Source organism: Microcaecilia unicolor, chromosome 1, assembly GCF_901765095.1.
Source record: "Microcaecilia unicolor chromosome 1, aMicUni1.1, whole genome shotgun sequence".
Lineage (NCBI taxonomy): Eukaryota > Metazoa > Chordata > Amphibia > Gymnophiona > Siphonopidae > Microcaecilia > Microcaecilia unicolor.
The window spans coordinates 761,940,294-761,966,328 of NC_044031.1; the positions used below are offsets into that span (position 1 = coordinate 761,940,294).

The 26,035-nt window shown below is 45.9% G+C and overlaps 1 protein-coding gene across 4 annotated transcripts in view; it reads right to left on the minus strand.

Moving 5' to 3' along the window:
- Positions 1–201: 201 nt before the first annotated feature.
- The window catches only part of LOC115459925 (ataxin-2 homolog), a 28,999-nt gene continuing 3,165 nt past the window's right edge, over positions 202–26,035 (minus strand). For 3 of the 4 annotated variants that reach the window (XM_030189761.1, XM_030189762.1, XM_030189760.1), the window contains 3 exons: positions 23,961–24,099; positions 23,106–23,342; positions 202–704 (listed from right to left, as the gene is read on the minus strand). In XM_030189761.1, the coding sequence (XP_030045621.1) occupies positions 433–704; positions 23,106–23,342; positions 23,961–24,099 (648 nt within the window). In that variant the 3' untranslated portion in view covers positions 202–432. Of the gene's footprint in view, positions 705–4,123; positions 4,206–23,105; positions 23,343–23,960; positions 24,100–26,035 lie in introns of all 4 variants that reach the window. The other variant, XM_030189763.1, reaches the window with a different exon arrangement.

Below are 26,035 nucleotides of genomic sequence, written 5' to 3' on the forward strand. Positions count from 1 at the left end.
CTACCATTTTGTCAAATCATATGGGGATTGTAAAATATTTTCTGCTAGTTAGGGACAGAATTTCATGGATTATCCCCCCCTTTAATCTCTGCATTTGCACAAAGTATGAAACCTAAGCGGAGGCCGGGATATTTATTCTGTCAGCCCCACTACGTTCCTAACGTAGGATGTTCTTAACAGAAAACACAAGGGCTAGAGCAATGCAAGTCAGACTTGCTTAACGATGACAACTTTATTCACATAAACAGGCTGAATTAGCAATAACAAGAACCAGGTATAAAGTGACACTCATTGCTATAAAGGCTCTCTTTTGTAATATCACAGCATTAATGACTCACAAACCAAAATACAGCTTGGACGCTTTATAACCTTCGCCAGGTAATACAGCCCCCCCTCCCCCCAAGTCTTCTCTTTAGTGCACACAGGAGAGCTTCAGTCACTGACAGTGCAAACACAATCACTCTTTAAGTAGCTGTAAGCTCTGTCTCGGGAGAGTTCAGACATATAAGAACAAAATAAACCAATCAGAGGCTGAAGATTCCAGCTGTAAATCACACAAAACTTGGGGATCTCCTTGCCAGTCCATTTATACAACAGCGCTAGCCCATGTGTCACTGCTAGGGAGACTTGGAAGGACCCAGCCCTGGGGTATGAAGCTTCCCTCAGGATGATCCGAGGGAACCAGGTACTGATCCCAGTCATGCCTGTAACAGAAAAGTTTCTGGCGGTGAAAATGCACTACATACTCATCAAGCCTCCTGCATTTAATAAGCATTTAGACAGATTCTTAGAGCACCATTCCTCAGAATAAGGATGTCACCATGATTTCCCATTTACACTAATGAGTGAATATCAAATTCAGTCTCTGAGAACCTCCATAAGATGGAACATAAGGACAGAGGCGGACGGACTTCTACGGTCTATTTCCCAGAAACGCCAAAGAAAGACTCATGGTAACGTATATAATATCACATTCATTGTTGATTTAATCATGAATCATAGTAACATAGTTACATAGTAGATGACGGCAGAAAAAGACCTGCACGGTCCATCTAGTCTGCCCACGATAAACTCATGTGTATACCTTACCTTGATTTGTACCTGTCTTTTTCAGGGCACAGACCGTATAAGTCTGTGCAGCAGTATTTCCCGCCTCCCAACCACCAGTCCCGCCTCCCATCACCGGCTCTGGCACAGACCCCGTATAAGTCTGCCCTCCCCCATCCTAGCCTCTCAACCACCAACCCCTCTTCCCCCCGCCACCCAATTTCAGCTAAGCTTCTGTGGATCCATTCCTTCTGCACAGGATTCCTTTATGCCTGTCCCAAGCATGCTTGAATTCCGTTACCGTTTTCATCTCCACCACCTCCCGCGGGAGGGCATTCCAAGCGTTCACCACTCATCGATAATGAGTGTGACTGTTGGGCAGACTAGATGGACCGTTCAGGTCTTTATCTGCCTTCATTTACTATGTCACTATTCTGCTTATTTTCGAAGGAGAAGGCCGGCCATCTTCCGACACAAATCGGGAGATGGCCGGCCATCTCTTAAAGCCGGCCAAATCGGTACAATCGAAAGCCGATTTTTGCCGGCTTCAACTGCTTTCCGTCGCAGGGCCGGCCAAAGTTGAAGGGGGCGTGTCGGCAGTGTACCGAAGGCGGGGCGGGGGCGTGGTTACGAGATGGCCGATAATGGGAAAAAGAAGGCCGGCTCTGACGAGCATTTGGCCGACTTTACTGGGTCCATTTATTTTTAGGACCAAGCCTCAAAAAAGTGCCCCAAATGACCAGATGACTACTGGAGGGAATCGGGGATCACCTCCCCTTACTCCCCCAGTGGTCACCAACCCCCTCCCATCCAAAAAAAAAAATGTTATACATTTTTTTGCCAGTCTCTATGCCAGCCTCAAATGTCATACCCAGGTCCTTGGAGCTGTTTTTAGTGGGTACTGCAGTGGACTTCAGGCAGGAGGACCCAGGCCCATCCCCCCCCCCCAACCTGTTACACTTGTGGTGGTAAATGGGAGCCCTCCAAAACTCACCAGAAAGCCACTGTACCCACATCTAGGTGCCCCCCTTCACCCGTAAGGGCTATGGCAGTGGTGCACAGTTGTGGGTAGTGGGTTTTGGGGGGGGAGGGTTGAGGGGCTCAGCACACAAGGTAAGGGAGGTATGTACCTGGGAGCTTTTTCTGAAGTCCACTGCAGTGCCCCCCTTGGGTGCCCGGTTGGTGTCCTGGCATGTGAGGGGGACCAGTGCACTACAAATGCTGGCTCCTCCCACGACCAAATGCATTGGACTTGGCCGGGTTTGAGATGGCCGCCATTAGTTTCCACTATCGCCGGAAACCAATGGCGGCCATCTCTAACGCCGGCCCAAATGTTGAGATTTGGCCGGCTCCGACCGTATTATCGAAACGAAAGATGGCCGGCCATCTTGTTTCAATAATACGGTCGGGTATGCCGCTTTACGGGGCCGGGCCTTAGAGATGGCCGGCCCCGTTCGATTATGCCCCTCCACGTTACATGCGCTGCTGAATTAAAACAGGTCAGTTTGCCTGAAGGCTGCATCACTCCAGGGTTATGAAGGTCTGGAGCTGACGAGCACAACTTACAGAACCTGACAACGTCTTTCTTGTTACTGGCACCTGACTGACAGCGAAAGGAAGCATATTATTGTTATGAATATTCCCTAATTATGGATGCTAAACGAGGCAGTGAGCCACAGATGGGGTAACTGGCAGAAATATCCTGAGATACAAGTAAATAATTTGATTTCTTCACACTAACAGAGTTGTGACAGACTAGAATATGAAAGTGCATCTCACAAGTTTTCACGTATAAATTAGATCTACGGGTCCCAACTTATCCTAGGGGACACCCAACTAGCCAAGTGTTCAGGATGTCCGTAATAAATACACATGAAATAGATTTGCATGCCTCGTGTCACCGCAAGGAAATTTCTCTCGTGTGTAATCATTGTGGACATCCTGAAGACCTGACCGGCTGGGGGGTCCCCCAGGACAGGTTTGAGAATTGCTGCACTAGATCATGGCTGGATTTCTAGAAAGCTACTGCAGCCCATGATAACTAACGTATCACTGCCTCACACTCACTACATAAAAGGGTGCCTGGCATACGGGGGGAGTACGGGCAGGACGGGAAAAAAAAATGCTGCCTCCCACTTCTAGATATATCCTGAACTCACCAAAGACAAAAATTGCTACAAAAGGTAAGTAAGCAGGAAAAAAAAAAAAGTTTTAAAACAGCAAGAAAACGCTACAGAAATCTAACAACGACAGTGCTGGAATGTGGTGGTACCTGCCATGATCCAGATCTGCTCAGAACGGTTACCATCACCTGCTCTTTCCCTGCTCCGTTGAATCCAAAGCCACTTCTCTCCCATGTGCTGCACCCTATACTGGGTCCCACCCAGGGGCGTAGCTACGTGGGGCCACGGGGACCTGGGCCCCCATAGATTTGGTCCTGGACCCCCCTCTCAACCCCCACTCCTGCCTCCAACCCTCCCCTGCCGTCGCCGTGGGCTACCTTTGCTGGCGGGGGACCCCAACCCCCGCCAGCCAAGGTCCTCTTGCTTCCCGCAGAAGCCTTCGTTCTGACGTCAGACTCACAGAAACAGAATGAAGCCTTGTGCCAGAAGAAGAGGGCCTCGCTGGCTGATCTGCAAGGCTTCGTTCTGTTCCTGTGAGTCTGATGTGACGTCAGACTCACAGAAACAGAACAAAGCCTTGCGCGGGAAGCAAGAGGACCTCGACTGGCGGGGATTGGGGTCCTTCGCCAGCAAAGGTAGGCGACAACGGAGGCGGCGGGGGGGGGGGGGGGGTCGAGAGGGTCGTCAGCAGGGGGAGGGGCAAAGTTGATGGTGGTGGTGGTGGCCGGGGGGGGGGGGGGGCTAAAATGTGCACCCTCACCTGGGCTCTGGACCCCCCTCCCGCCGAAGTCTGGCTACGCCCCTGGTCCCACCCTTTTCCTTCATTGACCAAATCAGAATTTATAGAAACGACAAGAGGAGGCCACACAGTACAGCAAAACCCAGCAACGTTCATACACAAAATCCTAGAGAATATTTTGAGGCGAGGGAGAGAGGCTGAAGACAGCTCCTACCTGATCTGGAGGAGGGCTGGGACAGAATGCTCAGCCTGCATATAGTACTGTCTGAAAGGCAGTAGCGGAAGAGGTAACTCATCTGGTACAAAGAAAAAGAATAAAGACCGTTAAAACTTCAACTACCAATGCCACAGCTCTGCCTTTCAAATGTCACATTTAAGCGGCACACCAGCTCAGCCTAAGCTGCAAAGGACTGGCATGTAGTGTTAGCAACACAAAACCCCTGGGTGCTAACAAACTGTCTAGTTCCAATACCTCCCCAGTCCCTAGTTAGGAATCATCACAAGCTCCTCTATTCCAGGATTCAGCAGATGTCATGCAGCAGTCAGGACCAGGGGCGCAGCCAGACCGGCGGCAGGGGGGTCCAGAGCCTGAGCTGAGGGGGCACATTTCAGTCCCCCCCCCCCCCGCCATTGCCGACACCCCCCGCCGCCGCCAGCACCACCACCCACAACTTTGACCCCTCCCTGCCGACGACCCTCTCGACCCCCCAGCCCGCCGTCACCTACCTTTGCTGGCGAAGGACCCCAACCCCCGCCAGCCGAAGTCCTCTTCTTCCTTCGTTCTGTTTCTGAGTCTGACGTGCAAGACGTCAGACTCACAAAAACAGAACGAAGCCTTGTGATCTGCAGGGCTTCGTTCTGTTTCTGTGAGTTTGACGTCGGACTTCAGACTCAGAAACAAAACGAAGGAAGAAGACTTCGGCTGGCAGGGGTTGGGGCCCCCCGCCAGCAAAGGTAGCAGATGGCGACGGCGGGAGGGGAGGTTGAGAGGGTCGTCGGCAGGGGGGTCCAGGGCCAAATCTACGGGGGCCCAGGCCCCCGTGGCCCCATAGTAGCTACGCCCCTGGTCAGGACATCTGCAGCCTGAGCTTGCTCCAAATTACACAGGTGGCTAGGGGTTTTTTTTTTTTAGTTATTAAGGTTCAAGGTTCAACTTCCTTTAATATACCACAAATCACAAATATCTGAGCAGTTTAGAAAGGGTACATAAGTATATAAGTATGGCCATACTGGGACAGACCGAAGGTCCATCAAGCCCAGCATCCTGTTTCCAACAGTGGCCAATCCAGGTCACAAATACCTGGCAAGATCCCAAAACAGTACAATACATTTTATGCTGCTCATTCTAGAAATAAGCAGTGGATTTTCCCCAAGTCCATTTTAATAATGGTCTAGGGACTTTTCCTTTAAGGAAGCCATCCAAACCTTTTTAAAACCCTGCTAAGCTAACTGCTTTTACTACATTCTCTGGTATACGAGAGAAAGAATAATGGAACGACACATAAAATAACTAGTTACAAATCTTCCGTTATAAGGAAAGGGGATAAGGGGCAGGAAGAAATTAATCCTAAATGAAACAAAAGGAGGGTAGGGAATAGGGAGAACAGAACTGCACAAAAAGATAAACACATTCTAGGACCTACAAAACGTTAGAATTCTAAACAGTATTGCGGGGTCTTCAGGTTCATATTATGCAACACCGAAAGCCTTTTTGAAAAGGTATGTTTTCAGAGCTGCCTTAAAATTCAAAAACAGAACTCAACACGGAGATCCAGGGGTAGGAGGTTCCATTGAGAAGGGACACAATCTGCGAATGAGAAGGAATAGTACGTAGGTCTATAAAACACTGAGTGAAGTGAATCACTTGTTTATTCTTTCCAAAAATACTAGGACTAGGGGGCACACAATGAAGCTACTAAGTAGTAAATTTAAAACAAACTGGAGAAAATATTTCTTCACTCAATGTGTAATTAAACTCTGGAATTCATTGCCAGAGAATGTGGTAAAAAGCAGTTAGCTTAGCAGGGTTTAGAAAAGGTTTGAATAATTTCCTAAAAGAAAAGTCCATAAGCCATTATTAAGATGGACTTGGGAAAATCCATTGCTTATTTCTAGGATAAGCAGCATAAAATCTGTTTTATTGTTCTGGGATCTTGTTAGGTACTTGTGACTTGGATTGGCCACTGGGCTTGATGGACCTTCGGTCTATCCCACTATGGCAAATGTAATGCATGGTGTAGTGTCGTGTCGTGTCGTTTAGTGTAGATGTTGGTTGGAAGAATGCATAGGGGAGAAGTGATCTGAACAGAAACTGGGGACTCTGGAATGGAGAACTTGATGTGTTAACGCTAGAACCTTGAATGCGATACAAAATGGATGGGAAGCCAATGTTCGGAGCTCGAAAGAGAGGTTACACTATCATATTTCTTAGCCCCATGAATGAGCTTAACTGCGGTATTTTGGATTAATTGTAGTTGACGTAGCTGGTAAAGTGAAAGACCATGAAAGAGAGAATTGCAATAGTCAAGTCAAGAGATTACTAGAGTATGTACTGGCAAGCGAAGAGATCTAGTAACGCTATAGAAATAAGCAGCAGTAGTAAAAAGAAAGACGATTATGGACTAACACCCCAAGGATTTTCACAGAAGCCTCCAGTAGAATAGGCAAACCGCAAAGTAAAGGAGAACATGGGCTAACTGAAGTTAAAAACATTGAAGCAGCTTTTCAGACATTCAGTTTTTACTTATTGGAACTAAACCAATTAGCAATCTTATAGAGTTTCAGAGTAATTGCATCAATACTGAGAGAACAATTTTCAAGTGGGAAAAGAAATTGGAAAGTCATATTTATTTGTTGCACTTGTATCCCACATTTTCCCACCTATTTGCAGGCTCAATGTGGCTTACAATGTTCCGTCATGGCAATCGCCATTCCAGAGTAAAAGATACAATAGGTATTACATAAAGAATATGGATGACATAATAGAATTAAGCAATCAGGTATAGTGAGATAACATTCAGAGTATCAGGTAAGTGGTGATGCGTTATGGATCACTGTGGTATGCCTTGTTGAAGAGATAAGTCTTCAGTGATTTACGAAAGTTGGTTAGGTCGTAGATTGTTTTCAGGGGAAGTGGCAGTGCATTCCACAACCGCTTGCTCATATAGGAAAAGCTGGACGCATGTATTAATCTGTATTTTAGTCCTTTACAACTGGGGAAGTGAAGATTCAGGAATGTGCGTGCTGATCTTTTAGCGTTCCTGGTTGGCAAGTCAATGAGGTCTAACATGTAAGCCGTGGCATCTCCGTGAATGATTTTATGAACCAGAGTGCAGACCTTGAATGCGACCACGCTCTTTAAGTGGAAGCCAGTGTAGTCTCTCTCTTAGGGGTTTGGCACTTTTGTATTTTGTTTTTCCAAATATGAGTCTGGCTGCAGTGTTTTGGGCTGTTTGAAGTTTCTTGATGATTTGCTCTTTACAGCCAGCATAGAGTGCATTACAATAATCAAGATGACTCAGAACCATTGATTGTACCAGGTTGCGAAAAAAAGTAATGCCCAGCAACTGCAAAAGAAGTGCAACTGGAGAGAGAAATATATGAAAGAGAATAGGTCTGAGAACAGATCCTTGAGGTACACCGAGAGAGAGGAACGGTTCAGACAGGGATTTTTGCCACTGTTTACGAAATGTTCTTCCAGATAGGTAGGAGCTAAACCAAGATAAGGCAGTATCAGTGATGCCCACAGATTCCAAGCGATATAAAAGAATGTCATGATCAATCAGATAAAATGGTGCGCTGAGATCGAGTGAGACGAGAAGAACCTCTTGGACTTCATCATGACTGAGATGAATGAAATTGGAGAGTGCAAAAGTGTGTTGAGTGCTGTATTGTGCACGAAAGAGTCTGGCACGGGTGTAAAACATTAGTCCTATCAAGAAATAAGGAGAGTGACTCTTCCATGATTTTTTCCGTAACCTTAGATATAAGGTCTATAAAATAATGGGTGGAGTGGAACGTGAATCGTTTGTTTACTCTTTCCAAAAATACTAGGACTTGGGGGGCATGCAATGAAGCTACAAAGTAGTAAATTTAATATGAATTGTTGAAAAGTTCTCTTCACTAAATGTGTAATTAAACTCTGGAATTCATTGCCAGAGCATGTGGTAAAGGCGGTTAGCTTAGCAGGGTTTAAAAAAGGTCTGGCCAGCTTCCTAAAGGAAAAGTCCATAGACCATTATTAAATTGACTTGGGGAAAATCCACTGCTTATTTCTGGAAATAGGATGATAATACAAAGGATTACAGAAGTCTGAGGAATGATCTTTGAGAAGGAGAGACAGTGGCTGTTTTCCATTTATGAGGAAAAGTACCAGTAGAAAGGCTGGTCACAACCATAGTATGGATGTAAAAGATCAAAGATAGACCAATTTGTTTCAGGAAATAAGCAGGGATTGGATCAGTGGAGATGGTCATAAGTACATCAGTATGGGACAGCATTTTGAAAGAAGACATTGTACTGAAACTAGCAACCTATTTAACACAGGAGAGGACTCAGCTGGTGGCGAAGGAGGAGGAGAAACAGAATGCCTCACATCCTCAACTTTCTCAGCGATGCCTGGGCAAAGGCATTTGAGTCCAACTCTGATCGCAAGGAAGCATGCTAAGAAGACTTAGTAACTTGTTGGAGAATTTCATACAAGCATGAGTGATTTAATGTCGTGTCGAAGCAGAGGAGGACTCCTGCTTTGCTGAAAGGACTACAGCTCTGAATTGCAAGGCTTTATTTAAAAAAAAAAAGAAAATATTTGATTAAACTTGCACCATTTGCACTCATAATGGGGAAGTTGGTGCTTCGGGAGACGAAGGCCGTCATGGTACCATGGATGGGTTTTGATTGTAGGAGGTTTGAACAGAAAGCAAGCTGTAAAGCGGTATCCCACAGACAGGATTGGTCATCCAGAGAAAATGATACATAATCCAAGGGGAAAAGGTGGCAAAATGCAAAAAAGCATTCAGGGATGAGGTCTCTTAACCGCCTAACCAATTTAGGAAATGAGGGAGAAGTCTGAGATAGAGCTGAGGAAAGCAGATGGCAAAATGTAAGAAGGAAGTGATCTGACCAGAAGACAGGAAAATCAAAGACAGGGAGAGAAACAGTAAGTGAGGGTGTTCATTCATTCATTCAAGCACTTATATACCGCACAGATCTAAGCGGTTTACAGTTTCTGGGTCTGTCCCTAGTGGGCTCACGGTCTAAGTAGTACATTGTACTACTGTTGTACCCGGGGCAACAGAGGGTTAAGTCACATGGAGCTGCAGAGGGAATTGAACTCGGTTCCCCAGGATCTCAACCCACTGCTGACCATCAGGCAGCAGCGGGAATTTAACCCAATTCCCCAGGTCATAAAAGAGCCCAGGATGTGAACTGCAGAATGGGTCTGAGAGGTTAGATTTTCAGAGAGGAAGGAAAGAAAACCAAGAACAATATCGTCAGTTCGGTCTGAAATGGGGATGTTGAAGTCATAAGTACATAAGTAATGCCACACTGGGAAAAGACCAAGGGTCCATCGAGCCCAGCATCCTGTCCACGACAGCGGCCAATCCAGGCCAAGGGCACCTGGCGAGCTTCCCAAACGTACAAACATTCTATACATGTTATTCCTGGAATTTTGGATTTTTCCAAGTCCGTTTAGTAGCGGTTTATGGACTTGTCCTTTAGGAAACTGTCCAACCCCTTTTTAAACTCTGCTAAGCTAACCGCCTTCACCACTTTCTCCGGCAACGAATTCCAGAGTTTAATTACATGTTGGGTGAAGAAAAATTTTCTCCGATTTGTTTTAAATTTACTACACTGTAGTTTCATCACATGCCCCAATATGATAAGAGGGAGGGGGTCAATAAGATACGGAGAAAGAATATCATAAAGGGCTTGCAGGGAAGAATGGGAAATAGGTGGGGATAAATAAATCAGGAGAAGATCAATGGCCAGAAATAATTTCAAATGCAGAGTCAGGGCCACTGCCTCAAGGACAGGAGAAGAGAGTATTGGTGCGTAACAGAGAAATCAAGGAAAGAAAAGAGGACAGCCAGACCACCGCCATGCTTATGTGGGAGGTTAGAATTTTGTTACATTTGTACCCCACGCTTTCCCACTCATGGCAGGCTCAATGCGGCAGGCAATGGAGGGTTAAGTGACTTGCCCAGAGTCACAAGGAGCTGCAGTGGGAACTGAACCCAGTTCCCCAGGATCAAAGTCCACTGCACTAACCACTAGGCTACTCCTCCACTAGCAACATTCCATGTAGAATCTCAAATAATAGCAACATTCCACGTAGAATCTCAAATAGTTTCAACATTCCATCTAGAATCTCAAATAGGGAAAGGGAAATAGGACTTTTTGCAACTACATTCAAAGTGGTTTACATAGTACTAGTGCTTTTTTTGTGCCGGTACGCACCGGTACGGCGCACCGGCACCTTTTTTTGTAGGTCCCCTCCCCGACCCAGTCCCCACCTGCCTACCAGCTCCGTGCCAACGACCCTCTTCTCCTGCCACCCTGCACAGTGACACAGCCTTTAAAAAAATCTACGAAGCAGCGGAGCGGTGCCTCGCGTCGGCCTGTAAAAGAAGAAAAATCGCCTCGTCGGCCAGCCTTCCCTCACTGTATTCCGCCCTTGCGGAAATAGGAAGTTACACACAGAAAGGGTACAGAGAAACAGAACAGGGCTTAGCTTGAGAGCAGAGCTAACAGGAAAGAATCCATTCAGGTTCAAACCAGAACCACACACACAGGGAAACAGAACAGGGCTTAGCTTGAGCAGAGCTAACAGGAAAGAATCCATTCAGGTTCAAACCAGAACCACACACACAGGGAAACAGAACAGGGCTTAGCTTGAGCAGAGCTAACAGGAAAGAATCCATTCAGGTTCAAACCAGAACCACACACACAGGGAAACAGAACAGGGCTTAGCTTGAGAGCAGAGCTAACAGGAAAGAATCCATTCAGGTTCAAACCAGAACCACACACACAGGGAAACAGAACAGGGCTTAGCTTGAGAACAGAGCTAACAGGAAAGAATCCATTCAGATTCAAACCAGAACCACAAAACCAGAACCACACACACAGGGAAACAGAACAGGGCTTAGCTTGAGAGCAGAGCTAACAGGAAAGAATCCATTCAGGTTCAAACCAGAACCACACACACAGGGAAACAGAACAGGGCTTAGCTTGAGCAGAGCTAACAGGAAAGAATCCATTCAGGTTCAAACCACACACACAGGGAAACAGAACAGGGCTTAGCTTGAGAACAGAGCTAACAGGAAAGAATCCATTCAGGTTCAAACCAGAACCACACACACAGGGAAACAGAACAGGGCTTAGCTTGAGAGCAGAGCTAACAGGAAAGAATCCATTCAGGTTCAAACCAGAACCACACACACAGGGAAACAGAACAGGGCTTAGCTTGAGAACAGAGCTAACAGGAAAGAATCCATTCAGGTTCAAACCAGAACCACAAAACCAGAAGCACACACACAGGGAAACAGAACAGGGCTTAGCTTGAGAACAGTGCTAACAGGAAAGAATCCATTCAGGTTCAAACCAGAACCACAAAACCAGAACCACACACACAGGGAAACATAACAGGGCTTACAGAAAGAAGGAACAGAGCTTGGCTTTAACAGAGAGCAGGAACAGAACTAACAAGATGACCAGTTCCCTCAGAATCAAACGCAGTTACAACTATAACAAGAAAAGGGAAACAGACATGTTGCAAAGGCAACCCAGGAAAGTTTCCCCGGGTCCTTATAAAGGAGATGGCTGATGATGTCACGCTGGGCAAAGAGGCTTGCAGGCAGAGAGACCAGAAGCAAGGCTTGGCTAACAGGAACATCAACAGCAGGAAAAGAGCCAGATACAGAAAAACAGAAAGTCTGGACCTAAAGGCACAGCCATAGCCGTGACACGGGTGCCCTTTGTCCATCTATCTTGCTTTGCAACATGGGTGAAAGTGCAGGACTGTGTGCTCCTGCTTTGGAGAAGTACCTCAACCATTTTTTTTTAATTCAATTAAATCATGGTCAACATCTTCAGAAGTGTGTACAACTTGTGCTAATAATACAATCTTTACTTCTACTTCAAGAGAAAGAAACGAATGAATACCAAGGAAAGTTGACTCTCTGCCAACTACCGTGTTCTGTTACTTTTGTTGTATAGCCCCCACCTACTAACTCAATTAGGGAACCCCGTCCCTTCCCATGCAACCACCATACCTCATTGTCCCAACCCCCATCTCTCACCCACGCTGCTCTTTTTCTCTATCAATAGTATAGATTTCACTTTGCCGCCAAAATTCAAATTTGTGACCAATAAACTTTGCTGCCAAAACTCAAATTTGTGACCAACAGACTTCCCCGCTAAAATCTTCCTTTCTGGGGGGTTTTAAAACCCACTATATATAAAGACAAATTGCACACCTCATAGAATACCCTGAAGAAAGCCACAACATGATGGCCGAAACCTCGGTTCCAGTTACTCAGACGCGGCAAAACCCGGACAACTGCAACAATCATTAGGCTTCACTCTTCCCCCTTCTGTTCCCTGCTCTGTTGTTTGTACCCCTTATGACGGGGACCCCAGACTGCGGCCCTTCCTCACCCCCAGTCCCCCCTTTCTGCTTAGCCACTAGTTCTTCCAGTGGGATCCTCTTCGGCCTCAATATAATGCCTCAGTTGCCTATAATGAAGATAATACTCCAACGTTAATCCATATGGGTAAATTCTATAAATGCCACCAAAGATTAAGCACTGGGATGATGCACGCCGAGTGTGGATTGAATAATGGCAGTTCCAGTACAGAACACGACCGTAAGTTTACAGTTTCGCACCTAACTTTAGGTGTGAGCACTTACACCATGTCAAAGGGTGGGGTAACCCCTAGTATTCTGTAAAATGTACATCTAACTCTACTACTACTACTCATTTCTACAGCGCTACTAGAAGTACGCAGCGCTGTACACTTGAATATGAAGAGACAGTCCCTGCTCCAAAGACTAAGGAGGCTAGGGCTTTTCAGCTTGGCGAAGAGACGGCTGAGGGGAGACATGATAGAGGTATATAAAATATTGAGTGGAGTGGAACAGGTGGATGTGAAGCGTCTGTTCACGCTTTCCAAAAATACTAGGACTAGGGGGCATGCGATGTAACTACAGTGTAGTAAATTTAAAACAAATCGGAGAAAAATTTTCTTCACCCAACGCGTAATTAAACTCTGGAATTCGTTGCCGAACGTGGTGAAGGCGGTTAGCTTAGCAGAGTTTAAAAAGGGGTTAGACGGTTTCCTAAAGGACAAGTCCATAAACCACTACTAAATGGACTTGGGAAAAATCCACAATTCCAGGAATAACATGTATAGAATGTTTGTACGTTTGGGAAGCTCGCCAGGTGCCCTTGGCCTGGATTGGCCGCTGTCGTGGACAGGATGCTGGGCTCGATGGACCTTTGGTCTTTTCCCAGTGTGGCATTACTTATATACTTATGTACAATCTAATTAGGATAGACAAACAGGACAAACAAGAGATAAGGGAATATTAAAGTGAGGATGATAAAATACAAGTGAATAAGGGTTAGGAGTTAAAAGCAGCATCAAAAAGGTGGGCTTTTAGCTTAGATTTGAAGACGGCCAGAGACGGAGCTTGACGGACCGGCTCAGGAACTCATAGGCACACTCCTGACCTGCCCGTGCCCCTCCAACGGCCATGTCTCCTAGATGCGGTGCATGACAGAAAATGAGGGCGCAGCTTCTAGAATAGCGACTGAGGACAGTTGTGCATGCAACTACCAGCTGGTGCCAACTAACACCAATTTAAGCAAATAATTGGCTGTTAACGACAATTAACAGATAATTATTAACTTAAGTTGCGTGCGCAACTGACCTCATTCTATAAATTGGGTGCAAACGTCCTAAAAAGTCAGCACATAGCGGTTTTCTAAAGTTAGTCGCAGTTTACAGAATAGCACTTAAGCCCAGGGATTGTGCCTTCGTTTAGGCGCAGCCATCTGCACCAATGAAAACGTGGTGCAAATGGCGCGTCGAGCTCCCTTATTCTATAATTGCGCCTGTAACTAAAAGTCAAGCCCCCCAATCCGCCCATGGCCATCTCCATTTCCGCACCCCCTTTTCCGACTCACATGTAACATTTAGGCACGGATTTATGAGCGTACATGTAAATTGATTCTAATTAGTGCCAATAATTGCTTGTTAGAATTATGGGGTAAGTGTAAAGTTGGGCACATGTGTTTTAGCATCTCTTTGGAACCCCTGAACTTCCCCCCCTCCCAACTTATCCATCAGTTGTCCCACCCAGACCAATCCTTTCTCTCCATTCCCGAAACGACTTTTAATGCAGTTCTGGTGCAAAGTAATCACTGTGACCCATTCCCCTACTAACCTTCTCCTCTCCTTAGCCCAAACCCCCACTGTTAGGTCGGTGAAAGGACTCAACAATTGTATCACTCTCTCTATAACATGAGGCACCCAATGATATCTCTCCGGCCTGCTCCTGTTCCATCCTAACTCCAGCCCCTCCACTCTTGTATTGCCTTCAGCTGAACTGCTACATATCTTTCAATCTGCAGCCCCTCCCCCCCCCCCCCCGGTCCTTCTTTCTAAATAACACTTCCCCTACTAATCGCGTTGGCCTTTTCTTCTGTGTACAGCCAATTACCTTCTGTTGGATACATCTTAGCACTTTCGATTCATCTTAATTCTGGCTGTCCTCCCAAGCTATGTCAAGTCCAATCCTCCCCCATTCCTCCTTATCCTTAAATAATTTTTCCAGGACAGGTCCATAATTACATTGGTACAACTCCTCCAGGCCCCACATATTTACCCCCGATACCAAATGGTCTTCTTGGCTCACTTGGAGGGAAAGCACCCCCCCCCCCCCACCATGCTTCCCTCTCCTGTACCAAGTACATTTTTTAGAACTTTGTAGTTTCCAAACATTGTTTTTAAATCTTGATACACCCCCATATCATGTCAATTCCTGCTTCATTACTGGTAGAGCGAACCTTGGCTGCACGATTGTGAACAGGATGTCATCTGCATTGAGCATTACGTGGACTCGGATCTTTGATATTCCTGTTGTGTTGAACAAGTTTGGCTAATGGCTCCAATGTTAGCACAAAGAACAGAGGCAGCAGGGACCCCCTTGTCTATAGTCCCCCTAGGGAGAACAAACTCTCCACTATTACATCTCTGGAATCCACCCCGGAACTTTCCTCCCAAAGCCCACTGTTTGTTGGTCTGCTGCTCAATCGTAATACAACTGCAAAGTTTCTCAAAACAAAGTCATACTCAAAACTTTTTCAGTAAAGTCAATTATAACACAAACCACAATTGGATTCCCGTCTAACCCCACCTCCCCACATATGACCGTGTACAACATTTTGCCTGTTGTTGTTTCTTCAACGAACTTCCACCAGAAAACCCTTCTCACAAGTTTCTTCATGCCCAGGATCAACCTCCTCCTCCCCTCGTCCACCCTCCCCCCTTCTGTATGAAGCACGAAGGCCTAATTTACCAGTTTGGCACTGGTGGCTAACAATATTTTGGGAATTCTTCCCTGCTTGGCCCTCTAGGTCAAACATAATGCCCTTCTAATACCTTCTGCTGCATACCGCCCTGGTCCCTGTGTACCAGTTCCAATATGCAGGGAATCGGTTTGCTAAAACCTTGGCCTAAACGTTTAGGTCTAAATTCAATAATGAAATCGTCCTGTAAGAGCCTCATTGCATTGGGTCTTTCCTGGCTTTGGTAACACTAATCCCTGCCCTAAGGACTCCCCCTCCTTATCTCATTGAACAGATCCACTACTTTAGGTGTTAATATGTCCTGGAACTTTTTATAAAATCTGCTGTCAGCACATCTAAGCCAGGCACTGTCCCCACTTTTAACTCCTTAATGGCCTGCACCTTTTCAAGTTATTGCTCTATCTGATACAAAAGCCTGTAGGCTGTCGGTATATCCTGCATACAAGGGTTAATTATGCACGAAACAAAATGTAAATAGCAACACAATCCAACTATCTGTTTTCTGTCCAACTTTACATCATCAGTCAATCAATGTGTTACATGTTCCACTCACTAAAAAGAAAATAAAATGTTTTTCTCTCTCTTTGTTCTCTGGCTGGGGTGTTTTCCCCAATTATGCTGGTCCTGACTCTTTTTTCTATCTATCTCCTTTCCAGTCTCTGTATTCCTCCTCTTGTCTCCTTTTCCTCCATGTCTCTGTTCTCTACCTGTAGAGCTCTTCCTTTCATCTTCATCACCTCACTCACAGCTGGATCGCACACCTTCCTCCTGTTCTTCCTTTACCATCCCTCACCCTCTGGTTCTCCCCATCCCTTTCAGCTCTCCATCTCCTCCTGACTAGCTTTCTCCTCCATCAGTCTCCATCCCCCCCAACAGCCATCCCCTCTTACTCTCCTCTCTGACGTTCTTCTTTCTCCACTGGCTGACTCTGTCACCCCCAATTATCCTCTGTCATGCTCTTCCAATCACCCTCCCTTGGATCCATTCTGACCCTCAGTCTTCCCCCTGCATCTATCCCCAAGATCCTTCACTGGTCTATCACCCCTTTAGAGAGAAAGAGAGAGGGTGTGTGAGTGTGTGTGTACCTTTCCTCTCTCCGTCTTCCACTCCTCCCCTCACCACCTCTGCCTTTCTCCCACACACTATCACCATGACTTTCCCACCCCAACATGATATCTGGGTTTCTTTCACATGCACCATTCACCTTCAGCTCCATTCCTCAGGCTCACTCACATTCACCCACCTCCTTGCTACCAACTCTCTTGCCTCTTGTACTGCTGCACCAGACAATTTCACCCCCTTTATGGTTCTCCATCTACATCTGAACCCTAAGCCCTATTGAGCCTGCAAATAGGTGGGGAAATGTGGGATACAAATGTAATAATAATAATATCCTCATACACCTACTGCAAAACATGGATCCTGGAGAAAAAAGCACTACCACTGCTGCCTTCAGGGAGATGCAGAGGAGACAGTATCCACCTGAAATTTATCCCCCTTCCCCTTCACAATGAGTTACAGCTGGCCTGGGGCTGTTTCAGTTCAACATTCACACCCCCAAATAAAATCCTTGGCCTGCTGTCAAGACCAGCTCCTAGAGGAGGAATGGGAAGAAAATCTGGAGCTCACATAGCACAGCGAAGACCCTCCTTGCTCTCTGCCTTAATCCCTCCCCCCTAAAATTGCTGTATTTTTCTTCTAGGGCTGAAAAGAAAGAGTTCCTCTGTTTTGCTCTGCAGTGTCTGCTCAATTTGGTCTCTCAACATACAGAACAGAGGACAGGAGCAGATAGATAAGGAAACACTGGGTGAGACAGAACAGCTGTGAAAATGCAGAATACAGACACTTAATGCCAACAGCAGCAGAACACAGATTCGCTGATGGCAGGAATATAAACATGAGTGAAAAGCCATGGCCCATGTACAAGAATGTATCTACTACTACTTATCACTTCTATAGCGCTACAAGGCATACGCAGCGCTGTACACCATATACGAAAGAGACAGTCCCTGCTGAAAGAGCTTACAATCTAAATAAGACAGGTAAACAGACAGAACAACTAAGAGGTAAGGGAATTAAAGAGGTGGGGTACAGGGCAGGTGAGTAGTGACTAGGAGTCAAAAGCAGTGTCAAAGAGGTGGGCTTTTAGCCTGGACTTAAAGGCGGCCAAAGACGGGGCTAGACGTACAGGCTCGGGAAGTATATTCCAGGCGTGAGGTGCAGCGAGGTAAAAGGAACAGAGTCTGGAAGTAGCAGTAGAGGAGAAGGGGACAGACAAGAGAGATTTATCAGCACAGCGGAGAGACAAGAGTGGAGAGGTACTGGGGAGCAGTATCTTAAAGGAAGTGAAGGCTTGAATATCACAAAGACATATTTAAAACCGTCTTAGATCGTTTAGCCTCCAACATTACTTTGTGCAAAAAATATTTTTTAAAACGTATACAAAGGACTTATCTGTTCCTTGACAATAGGGTACAGCACATACGATTCCACAGAAAAGCTGACGCGATCATGTTTTGAGCCAAAGCTCTGCATCAGGACATTGCTATATGCTGCGGCAAAATTAACCCTAGAGTAATCAGGGAGAATGCAAGTGCACTTTCTCTAAAAGAAAAAAAACTTTTTAAAGGGAATTCTTGTGATGCTTTGAAATTTTGACATAGCATATAGCCATGCTACTGCTTATCATTTCTATAGAGCTACTAGATGTACGTAGCGCTGAACACTTGAACACGTAAGAGACAGTCCTTGCTCGACAGAGCTTACAACCTAATTAGGACAGTCAAACAGGGCAAATAAGAGATAAGGGAATTACTAAGGTGGGGATGATAAAATAAGGGTACTGAACAAGTGAGTAAGGGTTAGGAGTTAAAAGCAGCATCAAAAAGGTGGGCTTTTAGCTTAGATTTGAAGACGGCCAGAGATGGAGCTTGACGTACCGGCTCAGGAAGTCTATTCCAGGCACACGGTGCAGCAAGATAAAAGGAACGGAGTCTGGAGTTAGCGGTGGAGGAGAAGAGTGCAGATAAGAGAAATTTACTCAGTGAATGGAGTTCCTGGGGAGGAATGTAGGGAGAGATGAGAGTGGAGAGGTACTGAGGAGCTGCAGAGTGAATGCACTTATAGGTCAATAAGAGGAGTTTGAACTGTATGCGGAAACGGATAGGAAGCCAGTGAAGTGACTTGAGGAGAGGGCTAATATGAGCATAATGACACTGGCGGAATATTAGTCGTGTAGCAGAACTGTGAACAGATTGAAGAGAGATGGCTAAGTGTCCCTTCCTCCCTTCTCACCCATTACTTCCCTCACCCATAACTGTCTTGTTTGTCTGTATTACTTAGATAGTAAGTTCTTTTGAGCAGGGACTGTCTCTTTCTATCAGGTGTTCAGCGTTGCGTGCGTCTGGTAGCGCTATACAAATGCTAATAATAATAAGTGGGAGACCTGTGAAAAGCAAGATGAAATAGTCTAAGCGAGAGGTGATAACAGTGTGGATAAGGGTTATGGTAGTGTGCTCAGAAAGGAAAGGACAAATTTTGGTGGTATTATAGAGAAAGAAACGACAGGTTTTAGCAGTCTATGTGCAGAGAAGGAGTCAAAGGCAACCCCCGGGTTACGAGCTGATGAGACACGGAGGATGAGAGTGTTACCCGCAGAGACAGAGAATGGGGGAGGAGGAGAGGTTGGTTTAGGGGGAAAGATAAGAAGCTCAGTCTTGTTCAAGGACTGTTTTAAAAATGTCTTTATAGAAAATTTGAGACTTATGATTACAGTAAGATTAAAGCAGTAGATGAGATGCTGTGTTCAGCATGTTGGTGGAGGTGTACATTGTACTCATGAAGGCCTGAACCAAGCAGTTTCAGTGCTGCTAAGTATCTAATATCTAAGAATTAATGTACAGACGATGAGAAGTGGAAATGTCTCTTTTTTCTGTAAATTACAATGATATTAAGCAGGCCAGGTGAAGCAAGTACTCCCCACCTCTTTCCCCCACCTTCCTCTGACCAAGCAAGTGAAAGACAATGAGCTCCTCAAATGAATGTGTGTATTAGCCTTTGAGAGACTTTTAGGATGCAGATCAAAGGAAGTTCCAGGTGTAGGTGGCAGGGCTGACAGAGGAGAGAGAGATAGAAATCCTGTAGTAAGGACTGGATAAGAAAATATTATTGCAGAAGGGGAAGAATCTCTCCCTTTGAATATGGCCAAGAGACAGAATTCTTTCCCATGCCCTTGGAAGTAAGGCTAGTATCCAGGACAGAATTACCCTTTTACAACCACAATCAGGTAACACCTTGTTTCCTTCTCTGCCTAGAACAATTCAAACACTATCTCCCTGGTCCCTGGAGTCAAAAGCAATAGTTCTATTGACAAGAGAAACCTAACACCTCTATAGCAACTGGAAGCAGTAAACTTTTGTCTCCTCTTTTAGAATAGGGGAGATATTAAATTAAAGGTTTGAGAAATGTATGTCCAAAACATTTGGACAACAGACCAAATGCATCTTCAAAAGGAAATATAAACAGATGCTGTGTATTTTATTGATACTAGAGATCCTGACTGTAAGGTGCTAATTAAGGGGGTGTGACAACCCCTCCCCCTTGTGCTCCCTTTTTGTCTTGTAAGGGAAAAGAAACTCTATATATTATGTCTTTGCCAGATAAGAAGTTGGTCAGTGTCTAGTGCACTCTGCCCCATGCCAGGGGATGGAGAGCCTGACCTGATCATTTCCATTGTCCTTTCATGTTTTTTTCTCTTCTTTTCTATACTAGACTATACTTGAATATTTTCTTATTTTTTTTATCCTAATCTCTGGATAATTAAATAAACCTGTGTTAACCCCAGGAAGCGCTTCCTTGGTCTCTTTTTGTCTTGGTTACAGTCTAAAATAGTGCTACCAGTTGTCTGGTTCTCTTAAGATATCGATTGAGAGAAATTATATTGTGTAAGTAGTGCTGACCGTGATTAGAGACTCTGGAGGCAGCACGAACAGGCACAAACAAGCATCAAGTGAAGTTGATGCATTCATATGAATCACTGCCCTTTACATGATGGTCCCACCACACTAAAATAAAATTCCTTTTATAAGAATCATTATTATTATGAGTTTTTTTGCACAGCACACATTTTTTAAAAATTATTATACGGCTGGAGTGCTTTACAGGTTTTTGCAACATATAAGAACTAGCCTTTCAGCCCGTAAAAACGGGCTAGTATAGGAAGGGGGGGGGGGTTGAAAGGCCCCCCACCCCGCCGCCGAGTTCGCCGCTGCCACTCCCCGAGTTTGCCCTCCCCTCCCCAGAGCTGTCGCCACCCACCTTCCACCCGGTCGGGCCCTCGCTCCGTTATTGAAACAGCGAGGGCACGCAGCACACAGCTCTGCTGAGCTGCCGTGGCCTTCCTTCTTCTTCTCTGCCTGTGTCCCGCCCTCGTGTGACGTAACGTCGTCGAGGGCGGGACACAGGCAGAGAAGAAGAAGGAAGGCCGACGGCAGCTCAGCAGAGCTGTGTGCCCTCGCTGTTTCAATAGCGGAGCGAGGGCCCGACCGGGTGAAAGGTGGGTGGCGGCGGCGGCGACTCCGGGTGGGGGGAGCGTTAGCGACGGCGGTGTCCCTCGCAAATGCGCAGTAGAGACCCTCTCTGTTCCGCCCCCGTCATCACGTATTGACGCGGGGGCGGGGCAGAGAGGGTCTCTACTGCGCATTTGCGAGTGAGTACGACACTCGCCATTTATATATACAGTGGGGGAAATAAGTATTTGATCCCTTGCTGATTTTGTAAGTTTGCCCACTGACAAAGACATGAGCAGCCCATAATTGAAGGGTAGGTTATTGGTAACAGTGAGAGATAGCACATCACAAATTAAATCCGGAAAATCACATTGTGGAAAGTATATGAATTTATTTGCATTCTGCAGAGGGAAATAAGTATTTGATCCCCCACCAACCAGTAAGAGATCTGGCCCCTACAGACCAGGTAGATGCTCCAAATCAACTCGTTACCTGCATGACAGACAGCTGTCGGCAATGGTCACCTGTATGAAAGACACCTGTCCACAGACTCAGTGAATCAGTCAGACTCTAACCTCTACAAAATGGCCAAGAGCAAGGAGCTGTCTAAGGATGTCAGGGACAAGATCATACACCTGCACAAGGCTGGAATGGGCTACAAAACCATCAGTAAGACGCTGGGCGAGAAGGAGACAACTGTTGGTGCCATAGTAAGAAAATGGAAGAAGTACAAAATGACTGTCAATCGACAAAGATCTGGGGCTCCACGCAAAATCTCACCTCGTGGGGTATCCTTGATCATGAGGAAGGTTAGAAATCAGCCTACAACTACAAGGGGGGAACTTGTCAATGATCTCAAGGCAGCTGGGACCACTGTCACCACGAAAACCATTGGTAACACATTACGACATAACGGATTGCAATCCTGCAGTGCCCGCAAGGTCCCCCTGCTCCGGAAGGCACATGTGACGGCCTGTCTGAAGTTTGCCAGTGAACACCTGGATGATGCCGAGAGTGATTGGGAGAAGGTGCTGTGGTCAGATGAGACAAAAATTGAGCTCTATGGCATGAACTCAACTCGCCGTGTTTGGAGGAAGAGAAATGCTGCCTATGACCCAAAGAACACCGTCCCCACTGTCAAGCATGGAGGTGGAAATGTTATGTTTTGGGGGTGTTTCTCTGCTAAGGGCACAGGACTACTTCACCGCATCAATGGGAGAATGGATGGGGCCATGTACCGTACAATTCTGAGTGACAACCTCCTTCCCTCTGCCAGGGCCTTAAAAATGGGTCGTGGCTGGGTCTTCCAGCACGACAATGACCCAAAACATACAGCCAAGGCAACAAAGGAGTGGCTCAGGAAGAAGCACATTAGGGTCATGGAGTGGCCTAGCCAGTCACCAGACCTTAATCCCATTGAAAACTTATGGAGGGAGCTGAAGCTGCGAGTTGCCAAGCGACAGCCCAGAACTCTTAATGATTTAGAGATGATCTGCAAAGAGGAGTGGACCAAAATTCCTCCTGACATGTGTGCAAACCTCATCATCAACTACAGAAGACGTCTGACCGCTGTGCTTGCCAACAAGGGTTTTGCACCAAGTATTAGGTCTTGTTTGCCAGAGGGATTAAATACTTATTTCCCTCTGCAGAATGCAAATAAATTCATATACTTTCCACAATGTGATTTTCCGGATTTAATTTGTGATGTGCTATCTCTCACTGTTACCAATAACCTACCCTTCAATTATGGGCTGCTCATGTCTTTGTCAGTGGGCAAACTTACAAAATCAGCAAGGGATCAAATACTTATTTCCCCCACTGTATTGATGGCGCTTCCACAGAGGTGTTCTCCGAGTGGAAAGACATCTTTCGGATTTACTATAGAAAGTGATGTTTATTACTCCTTGTGGAACAGCGTCACACAAACATTTCAACTCACTCAGCTCCCAGGTTGGCTGTGGCGTACTACAGGGTCATGTGTCTGTAAAAAGGCATCTCATGAGTTACTTACCTGTCCCGTGTAAAAGAGCAGAATTCACTGCTCTCTAGGGGCTGATCATTTAGGCAGAGGGATGTGCAGAGTCCGGGAACTTACCAGGATTCCCGAACAAGATGCTGTTGATTTCCCGCTGCTGCTGTAACAGCTTCTCTCTCTCTTTCTTCTGCTTCTTTTCTTGTTCCCGTTTTCGCTCCTCTTCCTGTTCTCCCTCCAGCATGACTCTCAGGGCTCTCTCTTCCGCATCGTACAGCTCCGTGCGCTTCCTGATCAGCACTCGCAACCTGGCCACATGCTGCTCAAAGGTTTCATCAGCTGACGGAGGTGGAGAGATACCTGCAAGTAACAGTAAATGATATGGAGTCTTTCATCAAAGGCCTCACACAAGTTACAGCTCGTGATCTCCAGAAAGAAGCTCTCTTTGGCTCGGAAACCACATTGTCAAAAAAGCAAAAGTAACCCAGGGTGATGTTGCCAGGGCTGCGGGTTTCTCGCCCAATTGGGCTCCTTTCCACGAGCCGCTGTGGCTTTTTCACGCCGCGTGCGGGTTGCGGGATTTGGGGCGGCTTTTTTAAGCCCCGCTGGCATTTTTTTTCGCCCACTGCAGTTTTTTTCCCCCTGCGGCCAGCTGGTTTTCCCATGGCCGTGGCCAGTAGAAGCCCCATGGAGGCAGGCTTAATGACATCATTTGTATGCAAATGGACTCATTAATATTTATTAATGATGTCATTCACATGCAATTGACTTTGTGCGGTTTTGGGCTGGCTTTGGATGTGACAACTTTTTCCCATCTGGCAACACTGCTGGCCAGCACCCAGGATGCCTGCTGAAGGTTAAACACCCTGCCAGCATCCAACACATGGCTGCTAATACACTTAAAACCCATGGGAAAGCATTGTCCCATAAACGTTGGCTTCGTAGCTGCTTTAAGTACCTGGTAGTACAACAATTTACCTTTCCTTCCTGCAGCTTCTTTCCGAAGTTTTCTGAGCTTCTCCAAGGCCCGCAGCACATCCACCATTCTCTTTGTGTCAGCCTGTTTCTTCCTCACTTCAGACAAAACGCTGTCTGCTGCAGCTTTCAGCTCACGTTCCTAAAGCAAACAAGCAAACTTTTTTTTCCCTGATTTGTTATTCACATCTCAGCCATACACTGAGGCCACATGCTGGTTTCCTTAAAGAAGTACATCAAAGGTGGCCGGACAACTGCACATTCATCCAACAGAGCTAATCCAGTCCTGGGTTCATACCACCCTGACCTGCCCCTTCCCTTCCTTTTGCAAGGACTTGTAATTTTCCTGCTTATAATAAGATACACCCAGGACTGGATTCACCCTGTTGGGCAAACCAGAGCCCGGCTGGCAACCGTAAGTCTTTCTACATTTACCAACTTAAGATCATCAGCTAAACTGACTCCCACAGTTGTCTAATATAGCATTAACTACTGTAGGAGGAAATTACTTACTAATTATTTTCACTACAATTCTAGGTTTTTCTTGGCTGCCCTCTGCCTGCCTCGAAGCTCTTGCACAGACTTTCTAAACATTTCACAAGGCTCTGCAACACCACTGGCAATAAGAACTGATCGCAGGCCCTCAGGATAAATTGGATGCTCATTTGCTAGACTCTCCATCTCTACCTTATTTACAGTTTTTATAGGTCATTTTTCTCAGCTTACAGAAATAATGCACTTTAAGTGAGAATCCAATGCTTGTCTTGGACACTCACAAAATACACAGATTAACAGCCTAACCCCGTGGTTCCCAAACCTGGACCTGGAGGCACCCTGGCCAGTCAGGTTTCAGGACACCCACTATGAATATTCATGAGAGAGAGAGAGATTTGCATGTAGTGGAGGCAGTGCATGCAAATCTCTCTCAAGAATATTCACTGTGGGTATCCTGAAAACCTGAGTGGCCGGGGTGCCTCCAGGACCAGGTTTGGGAACCACTGGCCTAACCACTTTGCACAAAAGAAGGGAAGCCTTTGAGTTTCTTGTTATTGTGGGTCAGTGTGGAAGTCCTGAACAGCTGCACTTTGAGAACACCAAGCATTGCTTAAGAAGCCTCAGGACTGACCCGTACAATCCTGGCCCTCACATTTTCTGCCACGCTGCGAGTACTGAGCATTAATTGTAAACCGTTCTGTCTTGCAGTAGCAATAAGATACGGTATATAAATTGACGTAAATAAAATAAATAGCCCTGAATGAACATAGGCACATTAAAACGGCTTGTTTTTGTATTTAAAATAGGTCCAGCAGCACTTATTTATAGAATCTGTAGGCGGCAGGGATAATTTATCTTTTAATATTTATTTAGCGAAGGAAAGAGTTTTCCCACGTGCAGTGATTTTTCACTCTCCCCCTCATTCTATAAACTTGGGCACAAAGTTGCACAGTACATGAAAGAATAGCACCTAACTTAATTAGACTATTGCAACTTGCATCTCACAGGTCTCCCACTTAGCCATCTCTGTCCTCTTCAATCTGTTCAAAATTCTGCTGCACAACTAATATTCTGCCAGTGTCATTATGCTCATATTAGTCCTCTCCTCAAGTCACTTCACTGGCTTCCTATCCATTTCCACATAAAGTTCAAACTCCTCTTACTGACTTACAAGTGCATTCACTCTGCAGCTCCTCAGTACCTCTCCACTCTCATCTCTCCCTACACTCCTCCCCTGGGTAAATCTCTCTTATCTGCACCCTTCTCCTCCACCGCTAACTCCAGACTCCGTTCCTTTTATCTTGCTGCACCATATGCCTGGAATAGAGTTCCTGAGCCGGTACGTCAAGCTCCATCTCTGGCCGTCTTCAAATCTAGGATAAAAGCCCACCTTTTTAATGCTGCTTTTAACTCCTAACCCTTATTCTCTTTGTTCAGAACCCTTATTTTATCATCCTCACTTTAATATTCCCTTATCTCGTTTGTCCTGTTTGTCTGTCCTAATGAGATTATAAGCTCTGTCCGGCAGGGACTATCTCTTCATGTCCAAGTGTACAGCGCTGCTACGTCTAGTAGCGCTATAG